Here is a 9,933-nt window from a genome sequence, read left to right as displayed (position 1 = left end):
TTGGAGTTATTCATATTGTCTTCCATTATTTATAGTGTCATATCGTAATCATTCAGAAGTAGATTATGTATCAAAAGAAAATTATCAAAACTAATTGATTCAATTTTAAGTTTAAAAGAAAAATTAAAAACAAAACAAAACCCTAAAAATTGAACTTTTTTATTTGATGAGTTTATCTCCCTATCCAACAGCTTCAAAATCAAATAAAATTAAATCGTCAAAAATATCCCCTTCTCCTAAATTGCCTGAAAGTAAAATTGAAGTAAAAAAAGGAACTTTTGGATATGAAAAAATTGGAGGAATTGATAAAATAATAACAGAAGTGAGAGAGTTAGTTGAATACCCCTTATTACATCCAGAAATTTATAAACATCTTGGAATTGAACCTCCTCGTGGTATTTTATTACATGGACCTCCTGGATGTGGTAAAACATTATTAGCAAAAGCTATTGCAGGAGAGGTAGGTGTTGCTTTTATTGAAGTGTCAGCAACAGAACTTGTTGGAGGAATGTCTGGTGAAAGTGAAAGTAAAATACGTGACTTGTTTCAATTAGCATCACAACGAGCACCTGCTTTATTATTTATTGATGAAATTGATGCTATTACACCAAAAAGAGATAATGCACAACGTGAAATGGAAAGAAGAATTGTTGCCCAATTATTGTCTTCATTAGACAAACTTAGTGAAGCAGATAAACCAGTTATTGTAATTGGTGCTACAAATCGTCCTGATTCATTGGATCCAGCATTACGTCGGGCTGGTAGATTTGACAGAGAAATTGCTTTGGGTATTCCAAGTGAATCACAAAGAAGACAAATATTAGATAAAATGATGGTTAATTTAAAAATTGATTCTGCTGTGAATATTGAAAAACTAGCAAAAGGAACTGCAGGTTATGTTGGTGCTGATATTGTTGCATTAACAAAAGAAGCTGCTATAGCAGCAATTCATCGTATTTTTAGTGGAAAGGCTGGTGCTGATAATCTTAAATCTATTCAACAAGATGTTGAAGAAGAAAATCAAAACGATTTAACTGAAAGACAAGCTGTTTGTGACTATTTAAAATCAAGTACTAATACATTTACAGAAACCGAACTTGCTCAGTTAAGTATTACTCAAAGTGATTTTGATCATGCTTTAAATGTTGTTCAACCATCTTCTAAAAGAGAAGGATTTACAACTATTCCTGATGTTACTTGGGATAATATTGGAGGTATGGAAGAAGTTCATAATGAATTAAAAAGACTTGTAGTAGGTGCTGTTCAATATCCATCATTATATAAGAAATTTGGTGTTGATACTCCTGCTGGTATTCTTCTTTACGGACCACCAGGATGTGGAAAAACATATTGTGCGAAAGCATTGGCTAATGAATGTAAAGCTAATTTTATTGCTGTTAAAGGTCCTCAATTACTTAATAAATATGTTGGTGAAGCAGAACGTGCTGTAAGACAATTATTTATGAGAGCAAGAAATAGTGCTCCTTGTGTTATATTTTTTGATGAACTAGATGCACTTGCACCTAAACGAAGTGAAGATTCATCTGGTGTATCAAGAATTGTAAATCAATTATTAACTGAATTAGATGGTATGGATGTAAGAAAAGATGTTTTTGTTGTTGCAGCAACAAACAGACCAGATTGTATTGACCCAGCAATGTTAAGACCTGGAAGACTTGATAGACTTATTTCAGTTGATTTGCCAAATAGAGATGCTCGTGTTGATATCCTCAAAACTATATGTAAACGCCAAAAAGTTCCATTAGCAGACAGTGTCAATTTAGAAAAGATAGCACGATCTGCTCAAGTAGATGGTTTTTCTGGTGCAGACCTTACTGCTTTGGTTAAAGAAGCTTCTGTTAGAGCTCTTGATGAAATTGTAAAAAAAGTTGGATATGAAAATGCACAAAAAGATGGTGGTTTAGTAGAAGAAAGTCATTTTATTGAAGCGTTATCAAAAGTACGTCGTAGCGTAAGTAAAGAAGATGAGTTAGAATATTTAAAGATAAAACAAAGTATTTTATCTCAAAATTGATTGATTTGATTGTTATTTTTGTTAAAGATACATTTAAATAATGTTTTTCTTAGATAAAAAATAATAAAAATAAAAAAAAAATTCAATCAATTTTCTTCCATTCTAATATCACTTTGAATGTGTTTTACTGATCGAGATGCATCATAAAACAATTCATAAACTTTCTGAATATCAACAACGTCAACTTCTTCAGCACCTCTTTTTTTAGCTTTGAGCATAGCTAATGAAATAAGTTGTATTGAATATCTCAAACTTGTTTGTTTAGCAATTTCAGTAAGAGCATCTAATGATGTTGAGTTCATTCTAACTTGTTCTTCTTCAGCCCTAACAGCAAGAATCATTCTAATTTCATCTGAAGTATATTCTTGAGTTTTAACAATGATAAGTCTGTCTAAGAAATCTCCAGGAATACCATGTGGAGATATTTCTTCAGTTCCTCTTATTTTAACATTTCCCCTATTTGTTGCCATAACGATTGTTGGTGTCATTTCTTGTTCAATTGCATTATTTAAGAATGAAAAACACTCTAAATCTAACATATGTACTTCATCAATAAATAATACTCCAGGTAGAATTTCTGCTTTACCAACTCGTATCCATTCTTTTACTTTTTCATCAATTCGATTTCTTATTTCAGCTGATATTTCTCCTGTATCACCCGCAAATAAAGATAATACTCCTCGTGCTTTTGAATTAATAACATCAATTTCATGTAATGTAACTGTATGAACAATAGTTTTCTTTTGTTGTAATTCTCCTTCTGGTGTTGGTACAAATGTTGTCTTAGCATCTGTAACTTCAAAGTCTTTGGACCTTGCTGCAGACCTTCCTAAAACAATAACAGAACCCGATGCTTTATCAATTTGAATCACATCCCCTCCCTTAACATTTTCTTTTACTAAAGCATCAATCATTCTTTCACCTAAATCATAGACTGTTTCCATATCAGTTGTTTTAATTGTTAATTTACCTTTACGTGCACCAGCTGTAGGTCGTTCAATTCTTAACTCTTCAACTTCTCCTTCAATGATTTCAGTTTCTTCTTTAATCCGAAGAGCAACAGACCTTCTAACAGCTTGTGTTAATGCTTCTGCCTTAGACATTGCTAATGAATATACTTCACTACCACTAATTATTGTAAATGGTGTATCTTCTCCTAATGCTTGAGCAAGTCCCATTGCAAGTGCAGTTTTTCCTGTACCTGGTTTTCCAGCAAGAAGAATTGCACGTCCAGAAATTTGTCGAGACTGAACCATACGAAGTACAATTCCCATAGCAGTACGTGCAGCAACTTGACCAACCAGTCCATCAGCTTTATTACTAGCAGTATATTGACCGGTAAGTCCCAATCCATGAATATGACTATGAGCACCAATACGTTCTAATTTTGTGACTTCTTTGACTTCGTTTATAGCAGAAAGGGTTGGTAATGACATTTGAAAAAAACAAAATTTTGTTTTTTCAAGTTCTTTTTTTCTTTTTGTAAAAAACAAAAAAAAAAAAAAGAAAAGAAATTTTTTTTTATTTTTCAGATTTTTTAATGATACTCTTCTTTCCTTTCAACTTTAAAATCATTGGATGAGTGTGAAGTCAGAAACAGTAACCAAACGTACCTTTTCTTTTTCAAGAAGAAAAATGGAACATGCATTTAACCAAGTCGTATTAGATGTAGAAAGTATAAAAACACTTATTAGAAAAAAAGGAATTCCTGAAGATGTTCTTCAAATAAATATTTTTAGAAGTAAAATATGGAAAGTATTTTTTGGGTTTCTTCCAGAAAATACAGCACTATGGATGGATAAAGAAAGAATGTACACTTTACAATATTCCCAATTTCTCAATGACTTTTATTATAATATTAATTTTCCAAAAACTGAAACTTTAATAGTATTACAAAAAGATATTTCACGTATATTTCCAGATAGCACATTCTTCAAGGATGTTTGTTATTTATTTTAGACTATAAAAATAAAGTACTTAATTAATAGGAAGAAAATCTTGAATCAGTTCAAAGAATACTTTTTGTAAATTGCATTTTTAATAAATCAATTAAATACGTTCAAGGAATGCACGAGATGTGTGGTCTTATTTTTTATGTATTTAGTCAATCAGGTCAATCACGTGAAGTGGTTGAAGCAGAAGCATATTTTGGATTTACTACATTAGTTGTTAGATTTAGAGATTGGTTTGATAAAGAGTGTGACAATAAACCAACTGGACTAAAAGAATGTTTTAAGAATATTGATAGTGTATTAAAAATGTACGACTTTGAATTATGGAAATATTTAAATAAATTAAATGTAGATGTAACTTGCTATAGTTTTAGATGGGTAAGTATGTTATTTATTGATGACTTTTCTATTAAAGATGTTATTAAAATATGGGATGTATTACTTAGTGGATTTGATTCACAACAAATTTTTATTGATATTATTTGTATTACTATCGCCATTATTGAGTTACATCGTGAATTCTTATTAAAATCAGATTCTAACACTTGTTTACATCATTTAATGAATATTAAAAATACAGCTGATTCTGTATTAGAACGTGCATGTAAAGTAAGAAAATTTGTTGAATCTAAACATGTGTTTCATTGAATGTTATAAATACTAAATGATATTTTTTATATTTTTTTATTCTAGGGTTTATTTTAATAATATTTTGCCATAATTTTATAAATACTTCTTTATAGGTCAGATTTGTTTATTATTATTTCTTAATAATTGGTAATGATGATAAAAAGTTTTCAGATTATTAATGAAGACATTTTCAGCCTTGTCTGAGCCATTTTTTATTTACTATAATTATATCAAAAAACATAAATTTAAAAAAATATATTACTTAAAATGATGTTATATTAATAATAATAAACAACTAATTAAATAATAAAGAAAACAAAATTCCAATTAGATTTAGAACAAAATGCAAACTCCTTTCTTCTCTTTTTTCGAAGTATCTTTCTTTCCACTTTTCTTAGAAGATTCTTGCTTAGGCTGTGGTTTTATTCCTTTCATTTCTGCGTATTTACTTAAAATCTCTCCAAAAACTTTTTTAACCATTTCTATATCATGCAAGTCTAATTCATAAAACAATCCTTTATAACTATCTGCAGCTGCTTTAACTGACGTTGTATCAAATTCCTGAACAAGATCTTTTTTAGTCATGATAACACATATAAGATTATCATCATTTACACAGTCTTTATATTGTGGTTGTTCAATATAATGTTCAATAAATTTACAGTCAGTAGGATTTGTTTCAGATCCAATAAAAATATGAATAAGCCCAGAGGTGGCATAAGTAGAGACAGTGGCTTTTAAATCTTTAAAGTTATTTCCAGGTTCATCATAAATACTTCCGTTGAAGCTAATTTTGTCAATAGTAAACGTAAATCTGTCTTGAGTTCTTGATTGTGTTTCTACAAAATCTTCCTGAAATTCACCTCCTCGTACAATATTAGAGAATGTTGTTTTCCCGCTTTGTGAAAGACCAAATAAACATATATTTACGTCAGTCATGAAAATAGTATTCTTATAAATTTTAGTTAATTTTTACTGAGATGTTTTTATAGTAATTTTTATCCTTATTTAATCTTTGAATGGATTTCCAATTTTTATTCCCCTTTTTGTTTTGTTTCTTTCCCGCTTTTTCTGAGTTTTTTCCCTCTCTATTTTGAAAAACAACTTTTTTAATTTCTAAATATTTAAAATAGTTTTATATCTCCCTTTCAATTTTTTTTATTGTTTTGTATAACCTATTCTTTTAATTGTTTTGAAAAAATTCAGTCAACTTATTCGCATTTTATTTGTGGACAATAATTAAAACATTCAACCACTTTTCTAACAGTTGGTATTTCTTCTTCTATCTTTGGAACAGATTCAATATTAAATGGTATTATTGAATCTTTCATCCAATTATACATCACATCACTAAATTTATGTGGATATTCACATAAAATAGCTTCCCAATCAGTTTGCATTCCTTGTGGAATATGTTTACCAATTTGCTTACCTATTGAGGCTAATACAGACATCATAAACACAAACCCTCCTGCTGCAGTTCCACGAGTTAGTGGCATGAAATTATACCAGAAAAACGTGAAAGAAAACATAGCCCGTAAAATTTTCTCTTCTTCATTTTTTTCTCCTTTTCTTGTGAGTATTAATAATGCTAACTTCTTCCAACATGCTTCAAGTTCTTTATCATACAATATCCATCTTGATTTTTTGCATGGCGTTTTAATGGCAAAATCATATCCTACTGGTTCTTTCATTTCAGTAACTAGGTTGGTTCCTTCATAGATAATTCTTTCTCCTGTTTTGGGATCATCAAAATTATCAGATCTACATGGGGTCGTAACTTGGAAATTAGACTCAACAACTCTAAGAATATCTCCTATATTTTTTGCTTCTTTAACCACTTTAACCCATTCTGGTTTTAACTGGACTTGTTTAGGAAGTAGTTCTTGAACTATTTTAAATGCCCGGTCATATTGACAGAAGTACCTAATTACTCTTCCTTGTCCAGTGTACATTGGAGTATGTGATCCAAATCCTTCTTCAAATTGTTCAGGTGTTAATAAATCAATCCAATAGACAGGGTCATTTGGTTCAGATATTTGTCTCCACTTTGTAGATAATTCCATTAAAGTTCTCCATTGTATTTTGTCAAGCAATTTTCTAGCACTTTCTTCATCTAACCCACCCTTAATCCATTCAGGAATAGTTTCTCTTATGTATTGTCCAATATTAATTGCTGCTAATCCTCCCATGAGATATTGAGAAGCATTATGCACAAATCCTTGTGAGTCATACTGCATATACTTACCGATGTTCATTGCAGGAATTAAAATTTTGTCAATAACACTTTGGCTTGGTAAATCTGTTTCACTAACATCTGGAATAGTGTCATCGTATGAAGCTTGTTCTTCATATCTATGTAAGGCAGCAGGAATAAGGTGTTTACAAAATCCTTCTTTAAATAATGGATCAAATGAATCAATATTCCATTCTGTAAAGTTATGGTCTAATAAATGGTGTGTGTATAATGCTACTTCTTTCATATACCAAGCACTATCATCACTTTTAATATCAACTGCCTGATCAAATGAAAGAATAGCTTCTTTAAATTGTCCAGACGCAGATAATGTCACACCATTATAACGATATAAATCAACTTGTTTATCAATTTCTTTTTCTAATCCATATTGTTGATTGTTAACATTTGAAATAGCAATTGCAAATTCTTTTGTTGCTTTAATATGATGTCCAATTTGTTGGAATAATACCCCTCTTAAATAGTGAGCAAAACAATGATTTGGAGCAAGTCTAAATATGATTTTAAATACTTCTTCTGCTTTCTTTGGTTTTCCAGCGTCTTTCAATAATTGGAATAGATTAACATATCCATCAACAAAATCTTGTTTAATTGAAACAGCACGACCAAACGCTTCAGCTGCTTCTTTGAATAATCCCAATGCTGTATTATTTAATCCATAATGATTCCATGCAATGTAATCTCCCTGAGAACGTTTGACACAGACACCAAAGTCATCACGAGCTAATTCATAATTACGTATCATTTGGTAACAAATACCACGTTGTTTATAACAGTCAACATCTTTTTCTCCTCCATATTTTACAGCATCATTCATATCTACAAGAGCTTCATCAATCTTACCTAAGGCAATTAGTGTTTGTCCTCTTCGCTTATGTGCATCGGCATTTGTTGGATCTATTATAACAGCACTACTAAAATCTTCAACTGCCATTTGGTATTGACCAATCATAGCATAAGCAGTTCCACGTGCAATATATCCTCCACATACATTTGGGTGTTTTTGAAGAAATTTTGTTAAATAATTAACTGCTTCTTGTAATTTTCCATTATTGACTAAAAGATATCCAATTGCTAATTCTTGATCAATCTGTGGGTCATTTGTTGCATTAGCAAAATTCTTTGGAACACTTTTTTCATTTTGATCATTCATAGGAGTAATTTCTCCAATAACACGGTTATTATCATCAATTTCTTCAATTTTAAATCCTTTACTTCTTTTAGGACCATAACTTATATTATCATTAGGTAGTGGTTCAGGAATTTTAACTTCAATAGGTTTTTGTTGTTTTGTAGATTGACCTCTTTCTTTTGCCTTTTTGCGTTCTTCAGCCATCACTCTTTTTGCGTCATTTATTCTTTCTTCTAAACTAGTTTCATTATCTTCTGAATAAATGTTATCTTGCTTATTCTTCTTATTAACAGTTTCTGTTTCTTGTTTATAAGTCTTTTGAGTAGTTTCTTGAATTTGAGGTTCTTCTTTACTTTTTATTTTCTTTTTTGAATGGTGGTGGTGATGATGTTTTTCTGGTAAATGGGTTTCTTTTTTAACTGGTATTTCTATCATTCCTTCATTTTCTGATTCCTCATCATCTTTTGACATAAATTGAGGATTTCCTATGTTTAATGTTCCAAAATTTCTGATTTTTAAAATAACAAGTGATCTATCTCGAGAAAGTTTTCTAACCTTTTCAATATCAACCCCATCAAGAACACATTTTCTTTGTTTTGATTTGCTTTTATGTTCCATGTTCGACCTAATAAATAATTAAAGTTCTCTATAATTTGTAGTTCTTTTTTTTTTATTAAATAAAAGGTAAAACTTGGAAAAAAATCAAAAGAGATAAGGAAATAATTTATATAATCTGGTTGAGTATTAACTTGTTCTGAAAAAAATGAAATTTATAACCAAAAAAATATTTAAATTTTCAAGTGGTATTGATTGTTGATAAGTACAATCAATTTTACATAATCAACTAGAGCATAGAACATGTTTTTTTAATGAAATCACTTCATTTTGTTTTGAAAAGAATTAATAAATTATTGTTTGTTTAATAATAACGAAATTACAAGTCATATTTTGTTATTTGAAGCTATTGTTACTTAAAATAATATTAATAAGTTAATGATGTATTACTCTAATAAAATGATGTATAAACCACAATGATATTTTTTATTAAAAAAGCAAAAGGTATTGAATAAAACACTATATAACTTAATTTCAATGAGAGTTTTTTTAATGAATTTAAAAATAAAAGAAGATTTAGTGAAAAAAAACTCAAAGAAAATATAACAACTAAGTGGTAATATTTATTTTGTATTTTATAGTGGAGGTGTCAAGAAAAAAAAAATAAAAAATAGAAAATATAAAAATTTATTTAAAAATAATTATGACTATAACAATGTTACGATATATTTTTACCATAATAAAAATAAGTAAATAATGAAATTATCAAAAACATTAAAAAGAAAGAATAAATTTAAGAATTAAACAAAGGTATTATATAGACATAATAATGTCATTTATTTTATAAATATAAAATATAATTATAAAAATAATTTAATGGAATATTTTAACTCAGTTAATTTAAGTAATTAATTGTTTTATAAAGTATGTTTATTTGAGAATATTTGTGTTAAGGATGAATGAAGAATTTAAAAAAAAATTAAGCAGTTCATACAACGAAAGAATAATAAAAAATTATAGGTTAATTAACAATAATAAAGAGTAATAAATGGTTATGTTTGAGAATAAATATAAGAATGTAAATAATCATATTTTTAAAGGAAGAGTTATTTTGAATTATAAGTGATGAATAGATTATTTGAAATATATCAAGTATTAATAAGATTATAAAAAAACTGACAAATAAGACAATATAGAAATGAATATTGTTAACTCTCTTATGGTTAATTTATTAAATCAGATTCTTTAAACCAAAAATTAAATAAATAGAAAAATAATTATAAATTAATTTAAGTCAAGTAATAAAAACTTTTAAATAAAGTTGATATTGGATTTATTATTTTAATAAAAGTAATTAATTAAGTATTAATAG

The 9,933-nt window shown here is 28.5% G+C and overlaps 6 protein-coding genes across 6 annotated transcripts in view; 3 read left to right on the top strand and 3 right to left on the bottom strand.

Annotated features, from left to right (window-relative positions):
- The window catches only part of ENU1_199120 (zinc finger protein, putative), a gene marked incomplete at both ends in the record, with an annotated part of 798 nt that extends 763 nt beyond the window's left edge, over positions 1-35 (top strand). Inside the window, one exon of the mRNA XM_008862056.1 lies at positions 1-35. This exon is cut by the window's left edge and continues 763 nt beyond it. Within this exon, the coding sequence (XP_008860278.1) occupies positions 1-35 (35 nt within the window).
- Positions 36-166: 131 nt separating this feature from the next.
- Positions 167-2,035, top strand: ENU1_199110 (ATPase, AAA family protein; the record flags this gene model as incomplete). The annotated part of the gene is made up of 1 exon (XM_008862055.1): positions 167-2,035. One exon carries the CDS (start codon positions 167-169, stop codon positions 2,033-2,035), a length of 1,869 nt encoding a protein of 622 aa, XP_008860277.1.
- An 86-nt stretch (positions 2,036-2,121) lies between these two features.
- Positions 2,122-3,471, bottom strand: ENU1_199100 (ruvB family DNA helicase, putative; the record flags this gene model as incomplete). Its single annotated transcript, XM_008862054.1, has 1 exon — positions 2,122-3,471. One exon carries the CDS (start codon positions 3,469-3,471, stop codon positions 2,122-2,124), a length of 1,350 nt encoding a protein of 449 aa, XP_008860276.1.
- Positions 3,472-3,670: 199 nt separating this feature from the next.
- ENU1_199090 (TBC domain containing protein) lies at positions 3,671-4,635 on the top strand (the record flags this gene model as incomplete). The annotated part of the gene is made up of 2 exons (XM_008862053.1): positions 3,671-3,976; positions 4,024-4,635. 2 exons carry the CDS (start codon positions 3,671-3,673, stop codon positions 4,633-4,635), a joined length of 918 nt encoding a protein of 305 aa, XP_008860275.1.
- Positions 4,636-4,950: 315 nt separating this feature from the next.
- On the bottom strand, positions 4,951-5,556 carry ENU1_199080 (hypothetical protein; the record flags this gene model as incomplete). Its single annotated transcript, XM_008862052.1, has 1 exon — positions 4,951-5,556. The coding sequence occupies one exon, from the start codon at positions 5,554-5,556 to the stop codon at positions 4,951-4,953; it is 606 nt and encodes a 201-aa protein (XP_008860274.1).
- Positions 5,557-5,828: 272 nt separating this feature from the next.
- On the bottom strand, positions 5,829-8,624 carry ENU1_199070 (TPR repeat protein; the record flags this gene model as incomplete). Its single annotated transcript, XM_008862051.1, has 1 exon — positions 5,829-8,624. The coding sequence occupies one exon, from the start codon at positions 8,622-8,624 to the stop codon at positions 5,829-5,831; it is 2,796 nt and encodes a 931-aa protein (XP_008860273.1).
- Positions 8,625-9,933: the final 1,309 nt, after the last annotated feature.

Source organism: Entamoeba nuttalli (genome assembly GCF_000257125.1).
Source record: "Entamoeba nuttalli P19 unplaced genomic scaffold asmbl_9439, whole genome shotgun sequence".
Taxonomy (NCBI): domain Eukaryota; phylum Evosea; order Mastigamoebida; family Endamoebidae; genus Entamoeba; species Entamoeba nuttalli.
Note: the sequence above shows the minus strand (reverse complement) of the source record. Positions and strands in the feature narration are given on the sequence as shown.